Source organism: Solea senegalensis, linkage group LG21 (genome assembly GCF_019176455.1).
Source record: "Solea senegalensis isolate Sse05_10M linkage group LG21, IFAPA_SoseM_1, whole genome shotgun sequence".
In the NCBI taxonomy this organism is placed as follows: Eukaryota; Metazoa; Chordata; class Actinopteri; order Pleuronectiformes; family Soleidae; genus Solea; species Solea senegalensis.
The window spans coordinates 8,156,082-8,179,654 of record NC_058040.1 but is presented as its reverse complement, the minus strand read 5'-3'; the positions used below and the strand labels follow the sequence as shown (position 1 = coordinate 8,179,654).

General features: G+C 41.7%; 1 protein-coding gene and 1 long non-coding RNA gene across 8 annotated transcripts in view; one reads left to right on the top strand and one right to left on the bottom strand.

The window, feature by feature from the left end:
• Nucleotides 1-1,087: 1,087 nt before the first annotated feature.
• The window catches only part of arhgap24 (Rho GTPase activating protein 24), a 64,975-nt gene continuing 42,489 nt past the window's right edge, over nt 1,088-23,573 (bottom strand). For 3 of the 7 annotated variants that reach the window (XM_044012375.1, XM_044012376.1, XM_044012378.1), the window contains 7 exons: nt 11,297-11,419; nt 7,322-7,529; nt 5,634-5,766; nt 4,904-4,977; nt 4,669-4,790; nt 3,222-4,407; nt 1,088-2,221 (listed from right to left, as the gene is read on the bottom strand). In XM_044012375.1, coding sequence (XP_043868310.1) covers nt 1,948-2,221; nt 3,222-4,407; nt 4,669-4,790; nt 4,904-4,977; nt 5,634-5,766; nt 7,322-7,529; nt 11,297-11,419 — 2,120 coding nt within the window. In that variant the 3' untranslated portion in view covers nt 1,088-1,947. The other 4 variants (XM_044012379.1, XM_044012380.1, XM_044012377.1 and 1 more) reach the window with 4 other exon arrangements.
• LOC122758307 lies at nt 14,026-23,349 on the top strand. Its single transcript, XR_006358139.1, has 3 exons — nt 14,026-14,183; nt 22,949-23,029; nt 23,112-23,349. It is a non-coding gene; the product is annotated as an uncharacterized LOC122758307 (long non-coding RNA).

Sequence of the window (23,573 nt, the reverse complement as noted above, 5' to 3'; positions counted from 1 at the left end):
AATGTATGTACAAAAGTGTAGGGAAAATATTTGATGAATTGCCATATTTTATGTAATATTTTATTTGGGCCACTCAATGTAGATGAGTTATTTTTAGTTCTGGATGTTTGAGATGAGCATTTTACCATTTATGACATAGACTTGATGAATTAAAATAAAATAATCAATACATCGTAAAAGTCTAATGTCATGTCCAGGTATTACATACAAAAAACACTGTTGCATCAGTGGTTGAAACACTCAACAAAAGAGAACAGCAAAGTCGTATTATGATGAAAACACATCTTTATTCGTATTAAATAATTTTTCAAAGTTACTGTGTGTATCAAGTATCACGTCATGATGACATTCCACCATCCCAGTCCTCTTCTGCCCACTCGCCGTGTCTGTGATCTTGCTCTTCTGTGTGGAATTCACAACAGAATGAGGTGACACTTGTGTCCGCTCGGCTTCAGCCCATTATTTCCCAGTGACGGGTGCAAAATGAGGAGCGTGGATCCCCGACCCCCTCTTTCAGTCACTCAGGCACTTTTCCTCCCTCTCTGTGCACATTCCGATGTCCTGCAATGACCAGCAGCAGGCTTATGCACCCATGCACAAAGAATCAACCCCTGTGGACTCAAGTCCAGACCAGACCAGGTCTGTGCTGTGCTGAGGTGCATTCTGTTCTGTACCCAGTAGCAAATCCCCCGTGTGTATGTAGACATTCACTTGTTGTTCGCTCTAATGCACATCACATACTCGCTGCAGCAAATCGCCCCATTGTTGACAAACTTGATGCCGTAATCCCCACTCTTCACAGTCATGAGCCAAAAAAGCACGAGTCAACAAGTGTGTTGTGGCGGCAGCTTGTTATTCTGTGTTAGGCGAGACTACAGGGGGGAGTATTTGTTTCAAAGCTGGCACCTCGTGTGCTCAGCCACCAGCTGCGTTTCCCATTGAGGATTCAAAGACTGACACCAGCTCCACATCTCTTAATTAAGAAAGTACATTTTGTCACGTGGATTAAATCATCCGCTACAGACATTTTTATCTTATCTGGGATCTGCGCCAGTGACCCAACGTGCAAGTCACCATCGTGCAAATGTATTACTTATTTTTTTTATTTTTTTACAGGCTACATAATTCTTCAGTCAGTATTCATTTATAACGTGTGCCACATCCATCTGAATATGCTTCAAACCACAGGACAGGACTCACAATTAGTGTCTACACTTAGAAAATATTTACAGTACAGGCTCTCGTTTTGGTCATGGGGTGAATACGACGGCATATAAGCTCAGGCGCATAATATACAGTGTCATATCTAATTTAATAAATCATACACACGTTGACCAACAGAACATTCAGTACCGACAGTAAGTGCAAGGAAAGATCTTAATATAAAATATCACACATTGATGAATTGGCTTAAATATCACTGAAACATTGAAAGCAGTACTTTCATTTCTCTTTACATACATATGCTGCTGTTTTCCTGCATTATTTACCTCTATGTACACGAGTAGACACAGAATCACATGGAACAGTAAGATATTTTTTGTTTTTGTTTGGGGGGTTGGATTTAAAATGAATTAAGATAGAAAGGAAGCTGTAGGTGTTTTTGTGTTTTGCTGAACACGGCCTTTTTAAATGTTCACCCTTCATCACAGACTGTGGAGAACTGTTCCTTTTTCTCCACTTCCAAGTCAGATAAGTGAGTACCACAGCAGTTTCTGAGAAGGTTGGAGAGAGAAGAAAAACAAGTTTAAATAATGCTGTATTTACAAGGTAAAGTCCCTCTGACATCACTCCAGGTGACGTCTACAGTTGTACAGGTGGCCTACACCACCTGCTTCAAAATGTTAGACGTTCTGCAACTTCCAACATTTCTCTTTACAACCAGCAGCCAAATCCTGTTTGGAGCCTGCCTACTGTTCATTCACACGTTCATTCCCACATCGTCCTTCACTGTATCCAGATGGCGTTGCTGCGGTCTGGCCGCCGCGGGTCAGTCGCCGCCGCCGCCGTCGTAGCGCCGGTTGCTGTGAGGTCACTGAACGTGGAGAAAAACTGTTCCATCTCTTTCTGCAGCATCTGATTCCGCCGCTCAGCATCGTCCCTGGCGCGCTCGGCGTTGCGGAGCTTGATCTCCGCCATGGTGTACTTCTTCCTCTCCTGGTCCAGCTCCTCGTGGATGCTCACCATTTCTGTCTCCAGCTCCAGATTGCGCTGCTCCAAGCTGCAGAGGAGGGTGAAAAAAAATTGTTGTTGTTTTTTTCTTGGAGGCTGCATTTAACTAGTTTAATGACTTAACAACACATTCACTATCACAGGCACTGAATGTGTCATGGTCAGCACAGTACTATCTGTGTCTTTTTTCCTTCACACTGGAAAATGATGTACCAGTGCTGAAGCAGGAGGACTGCAATGTTGTATTTGAGTCCTCAGTGGTAGACTCAGTCATGTTCGGCATCCCCAGTGTCCCAGAATCTGAACCATAATACAATAAATTCATCTTTAATGAGTGTGACTGCGCCTACTCTAATCCTCCTCAGCTCAGACTCAAGCACCGGTGACTTGGCTTTCGAGCATGGACTGCATTCTCACTCACACGTTAGAGGCAAAGAGTAATGCAAGGCAGAATAATAGAAGTGGATTAACGTCATTCGAGTGTATTTCATTGATGTTTCTGATAATGAGGACTTGATTACAACACTGCAAGCTGCTTATGAACTCCTCCTCCATCAACACTAATACATCATTTTCCAGGGTACAGTAAATTAGACCCAGATGAAACTAAATTAGCCGAATTTCCACATTTTACTGATGCCTTCAAAGAGGGTGCTTTACAGGTTCACATTTGTGCCAAGAGTCAGAAGAGTAGATCAATATCACTCTTATCGCAGCATTCTAAATATAAATCTGAAGCCAAGAGTCAGTATATTAGGTTGGCATACTGTATACAAATGGTATCTGAATCTGCTTACTCTGTTTTTTTTATTCCTCCTTCTTCAATTACTCTTCAGGAGGTATTTAGTTGTGTGTAATCAAAATGATTAACTTCAAATATTTCAATGCAACTGGGTGTATGAACGTCCGACAGTGTCAATACATCCATATCACCACAAATATCAAATCATTTCCTGCGTCACTAGAGACATTCAGACAAAATCTGCCTTTACTTTTTGAGCTATTACATTTTATCCATTATCATAACCGACGTAAAGACGGGACCATACCTCTTTATCCTGGCCTCATATTCTGTCTTCTGCTTGTGCATCTCCTGTTTCAGACTGGCCACTAAGCTGTGCAAAGCGCTGTGGCTGCCGGGCCCATTGGCGGCAGTGAAACCATCACTATTGTCACTGCTGCTGGTTCCCCGACTGCTCCTCCCTGCGCCGTCTTCACCTCCTTCCCTGGTGCTGATCCGGCTCTCTCCCTCACCTCCTCCTCCACCAGACTGGGGCAGTTCATTATCCTGTGCTGCTCCGTCCAAGTCCTCAAAGTGACCGCCGTAGAAGTCCTGCTCAGGGCAGGTGGTGGTGGAGGAGCGACAGGAAGTGGAGTTGTCCGGAAGAGAGATTTCACAGGAGGAAGTGGACCAGGTGGCGCTGTCGACGCTCTGCTTGTCCTCACAGCTGCTGTTCAGACACGTGCTGGTGATCTGGTTCTGTAGCTGCAGGTTCTGGTGGTTTAACTGGACGTTGTCGTATGTAGACAGACGATTCTGATTGGTTGTTTGATCCCCGTTGGAGCCGTCACGTGTTTTATTGTTCACCCGTAATGTGACGCAGCCATTCGGTGCCCAGAGGCCATTGCGGCCGTTCAGACTACCCGTGACCATGTCGGTGCCTGAAATGCCCATGCGCACAACTCCAGTCCCATTCCCTCCGGTGCCGCTCCCACTTGTGACACCACTGGTGCCCATTTTTGTGCCTGAACCTTTGAGCGTCCCGCTGCGCCGCACAGGTAAACTCCCACCTCCACTCAGAGTCTGGTTCTTTTCTTGACTAGGGTCTGAGGCGGGTGAAGAGCTAAAGGACCCGTTTGTAACAATCCCACTGCCTTTACTGAACGCTGGGTTCTTTTTAACCGTCAGTGGTGGACTGCGGGTGATGTCAAAGCGTCCGGTGACACAATTACGAGGGCTCAGTGACCGCGGGGAGCCACTGTTGTCTACATGTTGGCGGTGCGAAGGAGAATCCGGTGTTTCCCAGACACACTGCCGGACCATGTGTGTGTTGTTGTTCTCGGCGTTCTGAGTCGCTGTCGTGATAGTGGAGGTAGTTGTGTTTGCTTGCCGCCGCGGTAGTTCAACGTTGTTGTTGACGAGCTCGAGGCCTGTGGGGCTGTCTTCATTGCAAGGGAACAGCACGTCGTGGCGGCCAATCAAAATGGCCATTAGCTGCTGGACCAGAACAGTACCTGACAACATGGGATCACACAGCATTATTATTTTTTTTTATATAACTTTAATAATTAAATTAAAACTGAAACTTCAGTTGTGTACAATCACATTATTGGAATTAATTGTTATTTTCCTTTCCTCAGTTCTGAGTCAGCTCTACAGAGGCAGCCATTTAAGACCACCATATTTTAACAATAGATTTTTGATGCTAACTGAAGGCTCCATACATTCTTTAACACACTTGGAAGGAAGTTTTACACACTTCAAACAATACTGACCTTCCATTATGGCGACCGGATCCTCCAACTTTGGCCTCAAAATATTTGGCCCAAAGACCGTGGCCAAGTTCTGAACACTCATTTTGTTCACTCCCGAATATGACTGGACTTCATCTAAAAATCTGGCGGACAGAAAAAAATATCCCCAATGTTACACTGATCGACGGCGGGCGAGGCAACGCATGTGGAAACTTATACAGAAGACAATGTATCAGCTTAAAGAAATAATCTGTACCTGCAGATGTACTTGAGAAGGTTGTGGTTTACTGGAGGTAGACTTTCCAAGAGTCTTCTCAGCTCCTTCATACCCTGCAGACGATGCACACATTTGAGGTAAGTTTAGGTAAGTCAAACCAAGTCATCACACCAGTTATAATTAATTATAGGTCATTTCTAGCTCATAAAACACATCATCCAAAGAAGTGCACTGATGTGTTACAGAGTTTTAAAAGACTCATTCAAACATTTTCGTGAAAGCAATTTGAAGGTCCATTATCTCTCACCTAAAAACAGTGAGTCAGAGGTGCAATTCTGTCTCTGCGAACATTTGAACTTATTTCTGGAATGACAACATTCTCAGTGATGTAGAATTCTAAATATAAATTACAATTACTACTTGAAAAATCAGCCCCCTGACAATCAGCAGGTACGTACTTTATCTACTCGTAAATACTGGCTATGCTGCTTAGTGTTCCTTCTTTATTCAGGTCTAATACACACTGATGGCATTACACCATATTTCTGGACCTACATAACACTCATGAACGCACACAGACACACAAACACAACAAAACAGGTCTGACCACCAATGACTGAGCTGTGAGGGATAAGCTTGAATGCCACAAACTGTATGTGAGAGGTTTTTTTAGAGCTGACTTTGGTCGATACATAACTGTAAAGTGTGCGAATGTGAATCTGTTGAGTGACACACTGTAGATGTGAGAATTTCAAATACCCTTTCCTACCATTTCATCATCCTTCCCAAGGAGCTTGGCGGTTGCGAGGAAATCGTCGTACTTTTGGAAGGGGATGACAGGCTCTGGCAGCTCTCTGAGATAGAGCTTCAGTAGAGAAGCCACTGTGTGCACATCTGTGTTACTGCAGGAAAAACAAGACGAGACAGTCAGACAGAGAGTGGGGGCGGGCTGAGGTTATGATTTATTAAGGCTACACTGCAGAGAGTCAAAAAAAGAATCACGGTGTAGCCTGGTGCAGGGACAGCGGCGCTGCGAGGCATAGATGGAATCAGTGGAGAAGATAATGTAAATACCAGTGAAAGCAAATGTGTATCACTTCACTTTTTGCATCACTATAAATAAAAATGCAAAGGATTTCCACTGTAGGCTCAGGGAGACTAATGGGCTGGCAGATGAGACAGGAAGAAAACTAATCCGACACTGAAGCTTTTACCATGACATGAGTTGTGTTAAAGCTGGAGGTGGAGGGCAGAGATGTGATGCATTTGTCTTTCTGCAGCCAGTGTTTCAAGGAGGTGGAGAGATGTTGATGTACAGCCAGGTTCCTGACAAATTTTATTCATGGGGAGCTGATTACATGGTAGTGGTGTGGTGGATGGCATGAAAGGGGCTGGAGGAGCAAGAGTATGCGGCTGTGTATGTTCATTCACTCGTGCATTTCTCTGTCATCCTGAGTGATGAATGAGGGTTGTTGCATTGTAAACCAGCTCTCTGTCTCACTGTACTGCCACCTGTAGGTGGCAAACTATAACAAATTATAATTCATTTCCAACAAGGTATGTGCTGGTTATTTTCATAACCCCCTGGTTTTTCCACGTCACTTTTAGTTGAAGATATTAGCAGCTACTTTTGTTGTTTTTCTTTCCTGTGCACCGTGTGTGTAGTTTTTGCTTCCTGTCCCGTCTGCCCCGCCCTAATGTGTTTCACCTGTGTCTCGTTAGTCACACCTGTGTTTGATTGGCCCTGCCTCCTTAGTGTATTTAGTCTCTGTGCTCTGCCTTTGGTTATAATTCAGTCCTGTTTGTTTCTCCAATTTTTTTATGTGTTCCTGGTCTTCTCACCATGTTTCTGCTCCATGTTGTTTTTCAGCTTATGTTTCACTCTTTATATGTTTACTTTATTAAAGACTCTTATTCATGTTGGGTCTTCTGTTTGTTTGATACCCCTGACAGTCACTGTACAGTATGTTAATTGTTGGGTCAACTGTGTTTTATTTGATATTTGTTATTGCCTCTTTTTTCACAATTTTCATCATCTTATCTCTCTTTTTTTAATACCTGGACAAATATAAATATGTTTAAGTTAAACATTCCAACAATGTGTTTTTAATCTTTCCTTTCACTTTCCTATATTCACAAAAATGTTGCTTTATTTGAACTGCAGGTTTAATTTCAATATGATATATATAAAAAAGTTCAATATAGTATTTCTGCTGCGAGGATTCACTCAATCTCAAGCAGGATGAGATCATAGAGAGTTGTCTTGTTGTTTGAGTGAGTGCTACATGGGGAGAGCTTCAGTGGCAGAATGCATTAAAAACTGACCACAATGAAATACGGTGGTTAATGTTCCCTTTCTTTGTATATGTACAAATGTGACTAGTCAGCGGTCTGAATGTACATTAGGTTACTTAAAATTGCACTCAGCCATCCAAGTGTGCTCACATGTTTCCTCACCAATCAAACGCAGGCTTTTCACCACAGTCGAAGGCGTCCTGCAGCTCTTTGACCAGGTTAGCCTGTCCAGGCAGCCGGAATAAACCCTCCTCCTGGAGGCCCCACTGGCGAATGAAATCCACACACTGCTCTACCAGCATGGGAGCGAGCTTGTTCCCAAAGCGGCGTTCATAGCGCACCGTCTCCTCCAACTTCTGACCAAAGATCCCTGAAATGAAAGACAAAAATATTAAATGACTGTGCAAGAGGGATGAGTAACTCCGCAATGAATGATCCCCCCACCTCATATTTGAACATTACATTATAGTATGTACTGTTTTCACATCTATAACCTGCTTCTCTCTTTATAGCTGAATAATTCAACAGTAACATCCTGAAATGAGAAAATCTACAGTTGAGGACACATCGCAGCGAGCACATAAATTGATTGAAAAAGATTTGTGACAAGATCAACCACACAGCCAAAGCTCAAATATGTACACCCACAAAGCTTTACGCCGATGATCCAATCTCTAACTTCCTGCTGAGCAGCTCTCGCCTTTTGTCTGAGGCAGCCGTCGTATACACACACAAAAAAAAGAGGGGCTGATTTCCATTTGCAGCCTTCTCATGTGAACGCAACACAAGAGGGGATTTAGGCAGCCTTCCTGAGAGATTTGGATCTGCATACTTTTCCGGTCTCTAGATACAGACAGAGGCTACTCACACACATGCACACACGTGGTACGACGAGGTACCGCAAGGTGACTGAATTCAACTGACCTTACCGGAATTCTTGTGCTTCTGACAGCGTTTGGCACGGCTTAAAAACCCCACCAGTTTTCATCTGAACACTTTGAATTCATAGCAAATATGGACATTTTATCAATTCATAACGTGGCATTTCTAGTAAACAAGCTCAAACGCATCAGTTACAGCGCCATCAGACACAGAGACACTGGCATTTTCTATCAGTTGACTGTCATACTCACCCCTCTTGAAACTTGCAAGCTTCCGGAAGAAACGCCTATTAATAAATTTGTGATAAGATAACATACCAGAGGTGCAGAATTGAAAGCGTCTGCATTCTAGCATTTTCCAAGAACTGGTCTCTGGTTTTTTAGCTATGCGAGAAAGCAGAAAATCAAGGCAGAAATGAGAAGGATGCATCCGTTTGACAACAGGTCCGTCAAACTGTCCTCTTTCATTTGAAAGCAGGCAGCTCAGCCTTTAACAGTAAAGTCTTGTGTTCTCTTCTTTTTCCTTTGGGTCAGTCACTTTGCAGATATTTTCCACTTCAATATTTACAGCAATGCGTAAGACAAAACGGTCATGTCCCAACAAACTGGAAAACAGACTGGAAAATCCACCAGAGGAAAACAAATAAAGACGAATATCCTCACAGAGATGCTGCAACGACCATAAGAGCACAAAAAGAGAGAGTGACTAAATGAAAACGAGGTCATCCCTCCTCCAGACAGTCTGGTCATGAGTCTAGGAATGTTTTCCCGGGTCACATGTGTGAACCAGCTTAAGGACTGGATGTGTATGTGTTTATATGTATATTTGCTTTGTTTTTCCACACTGGCTCGGGTCGTACTACGACCACGGAACATTTGACAAACAAAGAAGAGGGGACACCTTCTCTCTCTCTCTCTCTCCCTCCCTAGGTACTGAACAGGTTCCATCAAACATGCTTCACAAACCTGCTGCTGCACACACATGACACACACACACAATTACATCTATGCTCACACACAAGGGGGAGGGAGAGGAATCTAGACATGATGCAGGCTATTCTTTCTTTTCTCTTTTCTTGCTATCTCTTTTCTCTCTTCCTATCACCTTTTCATTGTCTTCATATATAATATTTTCTTTGCTTCTCAATAGTTCACAGCTTCACTGTTTTTACTTGGTTGTATTTATACAGTATATTAGACTCAATTAACTTGGTTATTTATAAAAATGGTAAATTAAATATTGTTAACACAGCCAGCAAGAGCAATTTCAGGTTTTAGTAGACTTTTGCCCAAGGACACTTGAGCATGCAGACTAAAGGATTCACGGATCAAACCACCTACCTCCTGATCCACAGCCACCCCTTATACAAACATTAGATTATTAGATATCTAACACCATTATTGTCTTATATTGTTGAGTGATTAGCTTAAAATCACTTCACAGGCGTAACCAGGTCACTTGTGAAATCACAGCTCAAGAGCGCATTTTGTTTGGAGCTAGATCTGGAGCACAGAAGCAAAAGAAAAGAACTCAGAGATTTCTGCAAAAACACCACCACAATCATCATCACCACCACCATGTGACTGACAAACCCTTATAGATACACACTAGAGAACCTTTATACTCTTAAAGAAGCAGAGCATGAGTGGAAAAGTCCATAAATAAAGGGCAGCTAATACGTTACATGCCATTAACTGTGGTTTTGTGTAGTTTTAAGATTACATTTTTAACTGTTAAACTACAAAAAACTTGGTCGACAATGTCTGATATCAAATAAATAACAACAAATAAAACAAGAGGTAAAACAGGAGGTGGATGTATGTATTTTTACATTGCAAAATATTCATAAAACAAAAATGAATAAAATCAACAAGCCCAGTCTGGATACTTTTAATATAAGTTGTGAAATGTATAACTTAATAATACAAGCAACTCAAAGGGTGCACTACATAGTATTAATTTCAAATTTGGAACAAAAACAAAAACTACATTTTAAAATGTGTGATTACCATGAAATAAATCTCCCAGTATCCAGATGGAGAGGCCACAGCTGCACATTTCTCTGACTTCGAGCTCTCTCTGGTCCAACTGATTGTACTAAACTGGCTGGTAATTAATGCAGCATCATACCAAGTGTTCAGCACATGACAGCAAAACCGTTGGAGAATCCAAGCTGCTCTGTGGGCTAAACACTGGGGCTCCCTTCCCCTCCCTCCCTGTCTGTCACTCTATGAACAGAATCACACTTCAGGGCCACTGGCCAGCCAATCAGGGCTCACATCGTCTCTGTTGCTACTGCAAAATGTGAACGGATGGAATATGAGGGTTTGTGTGTGCACATGTTGTGTGTATGTGTGTGTCTGAGAGAGAGAGAGACAGAGAGAGAGGCAGAGAGAGAGACAGAGGGACAGAGGCAGCCGGGGCTCCACTCCACAACGTGGAGCCACCTTTCTTGTGGCATCTTTGACAAATGGCTCGTCCTTTTGAAAAGCAGTCAACTGCAATAGACATCAAACTCCCTGAGCTGAAAACAGAGGGGCCAGCTCAGCCGAATGCATTCACTGTGTCACTGAGAGCGGCATGAACTCCCTGTCCAGTTACAAATGCCGCACTTGTACCCGGCCCTTACACAATGTTGGCCAATGTTTGCCAGTGCAGTCAATGATAATCCACAGCGGCGCGGTGGGAGGCTCAGTAATCAGCACAGTGATGCCACATAAGTCAGGACACAAGTAACTGATTTCAACGCATTCATTTCTTTTGATAGAGAGCAAAACAAACATGGAAGATCAGATTTGATCATTCACACTTTGCCCTTTCTGCGGAAACAACTGAAAGGCTTTATTCACACTGCAGACAAACCAGGTTTTTTCTCATGTCAGAAAGACTGACATTATGGCAGACTTTTCAGTCAGATTTGTGTGTCCAGCCAAAATAAACACTATCTGAGTGTGTTTGGTAGCAATACTGACATTTGTGAAGTGAGGAAGAAATCTCACTCTACCAAATAATCACCATGTCAAGTTGAGGTGAAGAACTCCTCCGTGGCACAAGGAGAACTAAGCAGTGGAGGAGACACGTAAACACTCACTCATCCCCTGTCAATCCCAGATGGCATAGGGCGAAAAGGCAGGGTCCACCCTGAACCGGTCGCCAATCCATCACAGGGCCATATAGAGACAAACAACCATCCACTCTCACACTCACACCTATGGTCAATATTAATATAAAAACAGTGGTTGTTTGCATACTGACCTCCACCAAAAGGTGCCCAGATGACTCTTCGAATTGTCTTCACCCAATCCTCCATGTCATTCTGGGTGCTGGCCATAAGGAGGTAGGTCTCATGGTTGGCTGTCATCCGCTCTCTGTCTCCCCCTGTTCACACAATGGAGGAGAAAAGAAAAGATTTAAGTATCCAGTTGTTTCTCAAGTAGTCGTAGTCGGATGTCTTTACGTTTTTTGTATTATAAACAAGGTTTATAATATAATAATATAAAACAATATTCAAAACCATTGGAGTTCATTGCTGGACGATGATTTGTGTCCTAACCGGTTGAGGAGAGTGACAGGTAAACATCTAAATGAATTTTAACCAAGTTCAAAGAGGATAGAAGAGAGAGAGAGAGAGACTATAAATGTTAGAATAAGTGTTTTCAATGTACAAATGTTCCATTAGAGACAGGTTATTTATACTGATTCAGCTCCACAAACAACCTGTTTCATGTAACAAATGGTTGCAGTGATCACAGTGACTACAGCACTGTTTTGCACAGCTCCACTTGAGCTTTATTAAGATGAAAAATCAACAAATGGTGACTCAGGGCATTTCACATGTCTGCACCTGGTGGAACGGATGAGCTATTAACAGACAACTGTCACACAACAGCTGAATTATTCATGACTTTAACCCACCGGGGATCCTGATCCATTGATTGTACAGTAACACGGATGTGAGCTGCACTTTGCATACAAACACTATTTATTGACTAGAATGGGAAATGACAGGCGGGTTAGAAGCTCAGGTTCATCCCTGTGTAGTTAAAGGATTTTCAATACATTTAAAGTCGAAACAGCAAAGCAGTTATTTTGTAAGTGATTATAAGTAAGTGTGTGTTTTTTGTTTTGTTTTGTTTAGTGTGTATCTAGAGGTCGACTGATCAGAGAGCAGGACTCACAGCTAGATTGATGCACTCTCTTAGTATCGACAAGATCTCATTAGCAGGCAGCAGATGCCAGTGTTTGTCCAGTGCAGCACTCACTATGTTAGCGTTTATCTGCTATAAGTTCCCATGACATAGAGACGATAATGAACAAAAAAAATGCCAATTATCATTATTATTGTTATTATTTTACCCAAATGGATTTTGTCATGTCAGAAAATGGTTTAAATTAGAAGTCACAATAAGATTCAAGGTTATAATGTTGCCGTCTCATTAAACACCATTAACAGCTTCACCAAATACTCCTTTCTGTTCTCTTAGAGCTAACATGCACCGCACAATGTGACATGATGTGACATGTTGTTAGGCATTGAATTGAATGTGACGCAACCTTGTGTTTATCTCGCGGGCTAAAGATGGTCACTGATACTGTTACTCAGTCTGTGCTAATCTCAACATGTTTTGTTAATATGTGTCGTACATTCTCAGCATTTCTGAAACTGCTTCAATAATAATAACGTGCGTTCGTACTGAGGCAGAAACAGAAAAGGAGCTTCACATAACTGATCATACATTTACAAACAAACACACAAATAAACAGACATGTTCAAAGGAAAATGCCAAATATTGCACTTTTCAAATGAGATGATTTGCTACTTTTATTTCTTTTACACAATACTAACTAGAATGTCTTATAACTGAAGAATTGAATCCTGGCTGCTGTGAAATTGCAGACCTTTTAGATGATTAGTTGAAAAATAATCAAAAGATTGATTGATCACAAACCCATCAATTATTAATCTGTTGGTTATTTTTGCTGTTTGAAGGTTAAGACCATGTTCTGTGCAAAGATTATGATATTTGATGATTTTAAAAAGTCACAAAGTTTGCAAATTGTTGGAATAAAATCTGACTGGTGTCATTACAGTGGAACAGCAAATATCGATATTTGAATTACTAAATTGAGGCGCTCTAGAGTAAATAGTCACTACTTCATGTCTCCCCATGGTGGTGCTGCTCAAATGAATGAGGAAAACTTGGGTGGAAGTTACCTGGCCTAAGAAGAGGGAGTTTACAGCAGAATAATGACGGAGAAAGCTATGTTAAGAGATGCCCCATCCACATTCAATACATAGACTTTACACATTGTTCTCTGCAATTTTAACTTTACACGGAGGTTTTGTTTTGTTCAGTTAGGCAGATATCATGTGTATCGCTGTATGATTTTCTTGTAATAAATTGATTATCGCAGAATCGTTGCAATGTAATAGTATTGGTATCGTGGACCATATATCGTATGGTGAGGTACCCTCTGATTCTACTGATGTTTTCAAGTTTTCACTTCAGTCCTTCAGTCCTTCATTTCAATAATGGGTTAGTAACCTCTGACCCTGATCCATTGATTAGTCACTACCCGTAACTGACTTGCCCTCAGAGCTCCATTAATTGTCAATCACAAACACGCGCACACACACACACACACACACAGGGAAGGAAAGAGAGCGACTGCATTGATTTCCATTCATATGGTCAGTCAACCCAAAGCATTATCCCTAATCAACCATAACCGTTTAATGCCTAACCATAACATTAATCTAACCACATTAGGACCAGGTTTTGGTCTCCGTGAGGACCACAAGGAAACACTAAATGCAAACATATGCAAAATAAATAATATAAACCCAAATGTATGCCAGCAAACATACACGCGCGCGCGCGCGCACACGCACACACTCGCAGTGAAACTGCAAAGCAACATTTGTGTCCATGCTGCATAATTTCTACTGCGCGTGCGCTATCTATCCATTCACAAGTAAAACACCCAACAAAGAGGCAGCCTTACACAAACATGATGTCACGTTATCTTCACATATACCGACAGTTCCGTTCCGTTTACGTTACACGTCAACAACTACAAACAACAACGAACAACAACCAAACGAGGCACTGACCGGTGACTGCTGCGTCTACTCTCTCATGTGAGTGACTCTCCTGCCGCTGAGAAAAAGAAAAGAAAAACGCTCCAAAACACACTAAACATGCGCTTCAGGTGTGGGTCACTAACACGGACGACCTCAGCGAAACAGACTCCTCGTGTGGGCTGAAGAAATAATGAATTAAAGTCGGAGAGGAAGAGGTTATCGATGTTCTGCCACTTCCACTGTGAGAGCGAGACCATAAGTGCCGGTGCAGGGCTGGTCCAAGCTTTTTGTGGGCCCGCCCCCCTGAAACAAAAAGTCTTATCTTTACTTTCCCTCAGGCTACATCTACTATGTTTTCATTAAGGAGAATGTCATTTTCATATAAAATGCATTTAACCTCCGCATCAGTAGTCATTTGCATCTATTATTATGACACACATGAATATTAGGTTATTACACTCATGTTAGTATGAGTATTACTAACGAGAAACAACACAGCTGAAAATAATACCATGAAATGACAATTCAAAGCGACACTGTGTTACTCTTTGAAATCAATGAACTTATTAAGAGTTTTTCAAAACTAAAATAAACTGAAGAGGAAAAAGTATATTCACCTACATCAACATACAGTATATGAAAAATCTTTTAAATAAAACGACACAAACTAAAAACAGCAACAAACCAATAACAATAAATGTGAAGCTAATACACATTAGAAAACACACAACTGCTGACGACAAATTTATATTATTAGGGAAATCTCATGTTACCATGTCACAGCAGGTGCAGGATATTTTTTGCTTATTAGGCTCTGCTTCACAAGTATATTCTTTAACTTTTTTTTTCTTACTTTTGTACTTCTGTCTGTATTCATTAATTAATCGGACTATGAATCACATTATACAGGCTGTATTGAATTATTGTCTTAGTCTGACTAAAATCTGACTTTTAACATGCATGTTTAAGCACTGACTGGTTCTGTGTGGATACAATTTTAACTCATTCTTGTGTGCACGGGTTTTCAATGGCCTATTTGGCATTTAGCATTGGTGTGTCAATTGTCATGCAAACTCTTTGTGATTCCCCCTGTGAGCTTTTTTTTGTCATCATTTTTGAATGAATTAGCCTTTATCCTGGAGCTACTGTTTTCATGATTTGCATGGACAGGCTACATTTCCTCCCAGAAACAACAGTTGCCAATCTGTGAAATGAGCATTCAACAGCATACCACATTACAGCACACTCTACTCTTTCCATTTCCCGTCTTCTTCTTTAATAGTGGCTCACCTGGCCACTTGATTTATAAAGACAAGTGAAATGTCAAACACACTTAGCTCAAGGACATTCATGGCATTCTAAGAGACCTGAGAGCTGATTTGTCCATGACTAAGGAACAGACTTTATTTTGGAAGCCTTTTCTGACACTTAAAGCTACAGTGTGTAACCTTATGGTATCTTTGTTGCTGATTTACACAAATTCTGCCTTTGTGTACAGAAACAATGACATGTAAATGGATATATATATGTGCATATATTATACACCAGATGAACACAGGTTTATTTCAGCAAACTGCTAAATAAATGGGGTATTTTAGCAATAGATTTCACTTTCATAGGCGCTTATTTTAATTTTTAGTCACACTTCAATCTGTTTGTAGCCATCTAGCTTTACTAGTGCAATGTTGCTGTTGCCTCTTGGTATAAAAGAAATCACTTCCTGTGTCCAGCCCGGGTGACACATGACCTTCTTTACAGAAAAACACAGAGAGAGTCCTAATCAGCCCTGTGTGAACTCATTTGACAATGATTGTTTCATATTTTAACGTGACACACTACAGTATTAATGTCTTCATTTGGTTAATTAGAGGCATGCCAACATTCAGGTGCTTTAGAGCCATGTTTTATGCCGCTCCAACACACCTGATTCAAATAGTCAGCTCGTCAACGAGCTCTGCAAAAGCCTGCTAACGACCCATTTATTCGAATCAGGTGTGTTGGAGCAGGGAGACACCTAAAACATGCAGGGCCGTTGGTCCTGAGGACCAGGATTGAGAAACACTGCTTTAGAGGGATAAATGACTAATACTTCATTTGCGTCACAGTGTAAATCAGTAATAATCTCCTAGTGCATCAGTGCTAATGCTGTTTGTAATGATGTTTGACTTGTGATAGAGACACATCAATTCTGGATTGTCCTCTAAACACACACACACACACACACACACACACACACACACACACACACACACACATACCTGCTAATCAGTTATTTGACTCCTTCACATTCCTGTGAAAAATAAACATTTGCTTTCTGGGCCCCTAATTGCAGCTTTCATAGTAATTAGGAATTACAAAGAAGGAAGAAAAGCTACAGACATTAAGCTCAGTTGTCAGCTTGTCACCTGTGGGTCAATGCTGCCTGTCTGTCCACCAGATAAAACGACTGGAGGCTATTTCTTTTTGACAGATTCTTTACAAGCTTCAGTTAAGCAGCCTTCAGGTATTATTCTCCACTGCACAATTGATAGACTACTTATGAGCGTGACTGGCACTGTTTCTCAAAGGAAGCCCTCAATCATCGCCCCTTAAATGAGCAATCCTCGCAGGAGTTCCCTGATACAGACAGACGGGGATCTTCACTCATAGCATGACTCAACCTGAAGAGACAACCGTGGCAGCTGCTGCAATTCCCCTGATTCACCATGCTTCAGCACACCGTTCCAAAGTTCTAGAAACTCAGCGGTGAACAACTGTCAGCACAACAGAGACATGCAGTCTGGCACTTTAGAGGACAGCTTGTATTAAAGAAGTCAGGATTCCTTATTCACGGTTAAAAATGAAGTTCAGAAAAAGACTGATACAGAAAAGTGATTCAGACAATAGTATCTGCAGTAGAACATTTATTAAAAATACTACTTAGTTTACTCACCCTTCTGTCTCGTAAGCCTCTTTCTCACCTGGGTGAAGACCCTAAAAAGGTGATTAACACCATTCTTGCCAGTAATTGGTCTGTTGCCCTGTGCCCTTTGGTCCCCTCTTTCAAATGATCATTCAATTGATCCGATCCAAGTAAGCGAGGAAAGGCACTGAATGACACAACAAATTGTATCGCTCCCTAAAACAAAACTGACAAAGATCAAAGTAATGTGTTCATCCTCGTGAGCCAAAGCTGATTAAAAACCCATATGCACTATAGAGTAATTTGACCCGAGAGTGAATGCCAATTAAATGCATTCCTCCTGGTCAAAAACCAATTTAAAAACTGGGGTTTTGGACCAGTGAAAATGGGGTCTAAGATGAAAGAAATATTGTACTCCAGCTGCATTGTGTTAGAGAAAGACTGCATGTTGAAACAAGTGAGTAATGCAGACCTCCAGAAACACGATTATAGCAAGTACAGTACATATGCAGGATATTCATCGCATAACCCCAGTTCAGCTAATTGCACATTTTTAACACAAAACTAACCTAAAGGTGACAACCTCTCAGTAGTAGCTCTCCCAATTTGCAGAACAGCGTACATGGTTCGCCTCTGTGTGTCATAATTACCGCCTGAGTTGTGTTGAGTGCAAACAGCTACAACTGTTCATTCCAGTTGTGGCCACTGCTTTTAATAAGTGGCCAAACTCAGCTGCAGACTGGTCTTTAAACTAATGGCTGAAAACAGGTGGGAGACAACAAAGGCTCCCACTGTGCTGTAATTGTTCAAATACCTGGAGCCCCAATACATTTCACTGTGACCTGCACTGCTGTAAGTCAGTGCTGTAAAACAACATGAAGTTCATCCATGCGAGTGAGATACTGTGTAATATGTGCAGACATTTTGAAAAGTACTCTACAGCGTCTGTTAAATACAATATACCCTACAACATGAGGACAGTTATCTTAAACTACATCCACACTAATACTGTATCTGTTCATTTTAGGTAGGCCATGGAACGACTACAAAGTTAGTTTAATTAATTGGGAATAACCGATTACATTTGCTGTGGGTAATCAAATTGTAATTGAGTGGTGAAGTTTATGAAGAAGCAGTTAAATGGTATATGTTTCTAAATGTATGGAGCTTTATTACTGCAAGACAAATAAAGTATAACATACAACATACAGTATATAAGGAAAAGCTATTACATTAAGAATATTAATTAGTTCGCTTAGCGCAGAAGTCTCTGAAAGTTGTTTTTCCAGCCTCCATCCTGCCTCTCCTAGCTTTCATGGGATACAAAAACACAATTCTTGTCTGTTTTTCAACCGAAAAGCAAACAAACACATCTTGCAAAATGTAAAACTATCCGTTTAATGTGGTTCCATAACGAATACCCTGTTGTAAAATAATCTAAGAGCAATACAGAGCGGGACACTGGTGAAAATCTTCTGTCTTGCTACCTTTAAAGCCATCAGCAATGTGGCAAAATAGTTATATGGAATGGAGTGGAATACATTTGTGTCAGAGGAAAAAGTTTGGATCTCACAGACTTTGGCTGGGAGTCTTGTGAGTGGAGGAAACAGCTGCTGCTGCTGGCCCTGCAAACAATGCAGACACTGTAACTACAATGTTTAGCTTTGAATAACAAAAAAAAGATGTGTCACAAATTCTCCAAACATTTGTATCTGTGTGGGTATTTGTGCATAATATGTGTGTGTGTGTGTACAATGGGAGGTTCATTGACTTCATCAGTGTCAGTTCTCCCTCTTGTCTGCATGAGCCTTCTTGTTTGCATGCAGGCAGGGGCAAGTTGAGATTCAATATTATGTCTAATGATAGTCTTCTCAGAAGCCCACACATCATAAATACCTCCAACGGAAGAGGAAGTTGCTCACTGAGCAACACTAGAGTGCAAAAAGTTCATAAAGAAACATGATGAGGATTTAATAAAATAAGAAATACCCCTATTTCATTTATCACCTTTACAAATGATGCCTCCCCTCTCACATGCCAAGTCTCTTTGATTCATGAGAGATATAACCTCCGGATGATCTAATCCTCCTCCTGAAACGTGCAGCTGTTACAACAGAGACATCTGTATGGCAACGACATCTGTGTACGTGTGCAGAAATACATCATGCATTATGTATTTCATTACATATCGAGCTAAACCTCAGGCCCATAGCAGGAGTCATATATTACCTTGATGTGATGATGATAAATTAGCAAGTCCATACTGAGGTAAACTATGAATCGCCTGATGAGCCACCTCCATGCCTCCTCCACACTCCCGTCCCTGGCGAACCCGGAAAAGAGGGTGCAAAGTTTTGGCTGCCTAGGTTAACTTGAGGACAGGAGTTCCTGACTGCAGGAGCTGCCTTGCCAGTTTTTGGCCTGGCTCAGAATGAGTGAGTGAGCACAGCTGAGAGGGTGTGAAAGAGAAAGCAAAGGAGGGGAGAGAGAGGTGAGGTTTGAAGAGGGGGTTGGGGTGTGCACACACACACACACACACACACATATTTCCCTTAAGCACTGTTGTGGGAACAATGGGCAGATCTCTCTTAAGGCTTGGGTTATTGAAAGGGCCACTGGTTTGACTCAGGGCACGACCCCAAAGGCAAACATGGCATCAGCCATTCACACCGCAGTGCTGTTTTAACATCTGCAACCACAAAGTGTTTGGAGCAGAATGATGTCATGAAATGTGAGCTTTCAGTTGTGAAGTCAGTCAGGATTTACAGTAACGTGCAGTGAAATTTTCACATAGTTTCGTGTTATTACATCATGTCACTGTCTATCCATTTATTTTCTTGTTTTTTCCTGCTGTTGTTCTTGTTCTTGTTAATCTGTACCTGCAGAGGGCTGTGACGCAATTGCGTACAAGCTTTTGTATGGCTCATGATGCCTGGAGATAGATAGTGCTGCACGCAGAGCCCATGACACCCACTGTTGTTCTAGTCTGACTAAAACCATACAAACCCTGATAATGCTATTGAGAGTTGAACTACTACAGTATATGTACCAGTGCTCAGTGCGTGTGTCACAGTTTGACCTAACGGTGCATGAATGATTCTACATGTTCCACTTTCCTGCCCCGACAGCCTGGTCTCTCATTATGTGTACATTTGTCATGTTGCACAAACACCTGGCGCACAGCTCCTCTCTCTGCAGCTTCAGTATATCTCTTCATGTTATCTGTAATGGGAGTCCTGTTTCACCTGACCCCCCCCAAACCCCCTTCCTGGTGTAATGGTGGTTTCTGTCCTGTCAATAGACATGATCTGAAGGCAGACAACACAACATTAGTCTCCACCTAACTCCCCAAAGACATAGTCTGGTCGAGAACACAGACTCCACAGAGTTCCTGTGGCTATCCATTACCATCTGATGCTGCCTGAGTACCAAAGTGAATAAGAGGGGGAGGAGGTCAAAGGGGACAAGGATTGCTTGGCTCTATTGTGCATCTACAGGTGCCCATAGGGGAGAAGGTAATCATGGCACCAAAAAATGGGGAATAATGGCCACATCAGCCCCTCTTTGGCAAACATGATACCTCAATACCTAAACTACTTGGGGTCTCCAGCTACATCTTTAAGTGGATACTACAAGTCTAGAAAAAACCTTACTGATTAAAGGGATGTAGCCAGTACACATTTACTCTTCTGCTCTGACATGGTGTTGGTCCGAGTAAAGGTTACTTTTTTTAATGTAACAAAATGTGTTAGATCCACAATTTACAGTAGAGTGATTGAGTTTCTTTTTCAAAAATGTAAAAGAAAAATATAATCTGTTACTACTTTTACCATTTAGGTCTGTAAAATCCAAGAGTTTGCTCCGTTTCTGTCCCTCAAACTGATTGACAGGCAGACAGACACATGTTGTGTCGCTGCGCGTTTGTGTGCAGCGGCTCACTGACGAAGTTGTGTACAGGTAACAAGAACCTGTCAACTGTGATGAACTTGAGCACTGGAGGATGGCAAGGAGGAGGATGGCGCTGACAGCAGCGTCCTACATCTCCGAGAGAAAAAACAACGTTTAACTGGGCTAAAGCTGTCACTGCAAGGGAAATTACCATTACACTACAACATGTATCAAAGACGGAACCGTATCCTGACATAAAAACATTTACATGAATATGGAGATAGAAGTAAAAAAAACAAATTAAAGCACTACTCGAGTCATTATCACCAGCACACTGGATCCTTCCTTCTACTTAGCATCGAATTCAGGTGAGCGAATGACACAGTTGCTGGTAAGATCGAGTAGATACACAATATAGAATCAGCACTCGCCAACCCTGCTCCGACACAGGACGAGAAGACAGCGAACTCCACTGGTCGAGTGTGACTGAGCACAGTTGTCCTAAGGACAGTCAGGGGAAGCGCTGGGTCAATCCGTTCAGGCAGGTTGCAGAGGGGGCTGTCAAAGAGCCAAGTGTCTCCATTCTGATTTCAAGCCAACTAAATAAAGAGCTATGTCTCTGTGTCCTGCCAAGGCTGCTGTAAATATACCATTATGTAAGTGGAATCGATTTCAACTTTAGGAAAAGGAAACATGACTCAGACTTGACTTGTGGTCCCATGTGTGATCTGGAAAATATGCTGACGTGATAAAGGTTAATACACGTGTTGTACCTTTAATAGTACATCACTTACTAAACGATGTGCTGATATCCCTCTACATCTACTCTTGAGTAATAAAATAACGCATCATTTAAATCATGACGGATTATACTGTAAACCGTGTCTTCAGTTTACGTCACTTCACTGAAATGGAAACCATAGCCGCCTTAAGGGCAGGAAATGAGTCTTCCATAAACAATTTTTGCTTTGGAAATGTATGGAGCGTTAAGAGCGTGCGATCTGTGGGGACACGTGCGAACACGTACACAAACTGAAACCCAATTCTGTTGTGAATAAAAAGCGTAAATGACATTAATGGAAACAAAAGGAAACCACACACAATACGGTTCACCCATGTTCTTCTGTGGTGACTCGCAATACGATGAGATTCTGAAAACTACACAACTGACAACCATGGTGCGTATTGGCTGGAGGATTAATATCCCATTAAAATGTTAGGAGTGTTGAGTTTTGGTGAGGGATGGCAGCTGTTACTTGAGCTGCGAGAGTCACACCTCTACAGCAGAGATCACTTAAGTCAACCTGACACTTATTTTTAATGCACTTTTAGCTGTGGGCATAATCACCGCATTGTCGGGCGATAATTCATATTTAACAACCGGTTATACAGTCTGTCTGCAGTTTGTCTTGAAGAGGATGAGTGTTTGTACTGTATCTCTGCCGTGTCCGTGTGAATCATGAAGGCAAACATACGGTTCTGTAAGCGTAATCTTCCGATGACAGATCGCCAATTTGACAAGTGTGTCGTAATCTCACAACCATGACACTGTGGCTATGGCCTGCGTTCCATGCATTCGTGCGTGACGTGCAAGCCGAGGTTCCCCATGATGTTTAGCCAACATTCAAAGAATATTTTCAATGCTACACCCCAGACAGACCACAGACAGAATACAAATAACAATGCTATAACAATATAGTTTCACCCTTTTCTCTGCTGCAGTGTGACATCATCTAACTGTCCATCCACATCCACTGTGAACTCCCTTGACAACTGAACGTTTGTCTATTTAAATTTTGACAATGTTTTGCAGGATAAAAGGTCTCTTTATTCACACACATATTGCTATTACTTGCTAGTATAATAAAACATAGAGTGAACTTTAAGAGTTACTGTGTATTTCAAGGAATATATGCAAGCAAGCTCCTGGCAGGGGTGAACCTAACCTTAATCCACACCAGAGAATGAAACAAAGACTTGACAAAATGCCTGTTGCTCCACTCACCTAATACCTTCTAATATCACCTTTCAGCACTGATGAGGGTTTCAGGGCAGATGCACACCTGCACTCCCCACAGCCAAAATTGGTAGGTTGTGTCAGCCTGGCCTTAAGGTAAGCCCTTTGAACCTTTTTTAGGGTTTTAGAAACCTGACTTTGCCTTTATTGTGACTAATGGAGACTCTGTTTGTTCCAGTGAGAACAGAGGACAGGAGTCAGCAAAGGAGGCTGCACCATACGAAGTGACGAACAGAGGCAGCCTAAGTTTGGATTGAATTAAATTCTGGATATACTGTTGGTATAGATCTGTGAAAACAAAGATGTGAAGTAATAAAACATTAACAGGTGTGTGTATAACTTGTGAATTTCCCTCACCTGAAGTCATTTCATTATAAAATGTGTCATCAAAGCATAAATCACATTTATTTTTAATTTGCTAGATGGCTTCAGGGGATTGAAGGGCCTGTCAGAGGTGAACATTATTGTGATAGAAAGTAGAGATAAATCTAACATTCATCAATCACCACGACGCAAAAGCTTTTCTCACACCACATATTTACATTTAGTGACTGATGAGGTAGGAAACGAAAAACCCATTTTTGTGCTCCCACAACACACAGAAAAGTCTGGGGTCAGTAGTATATGCCACTTGTTTTAA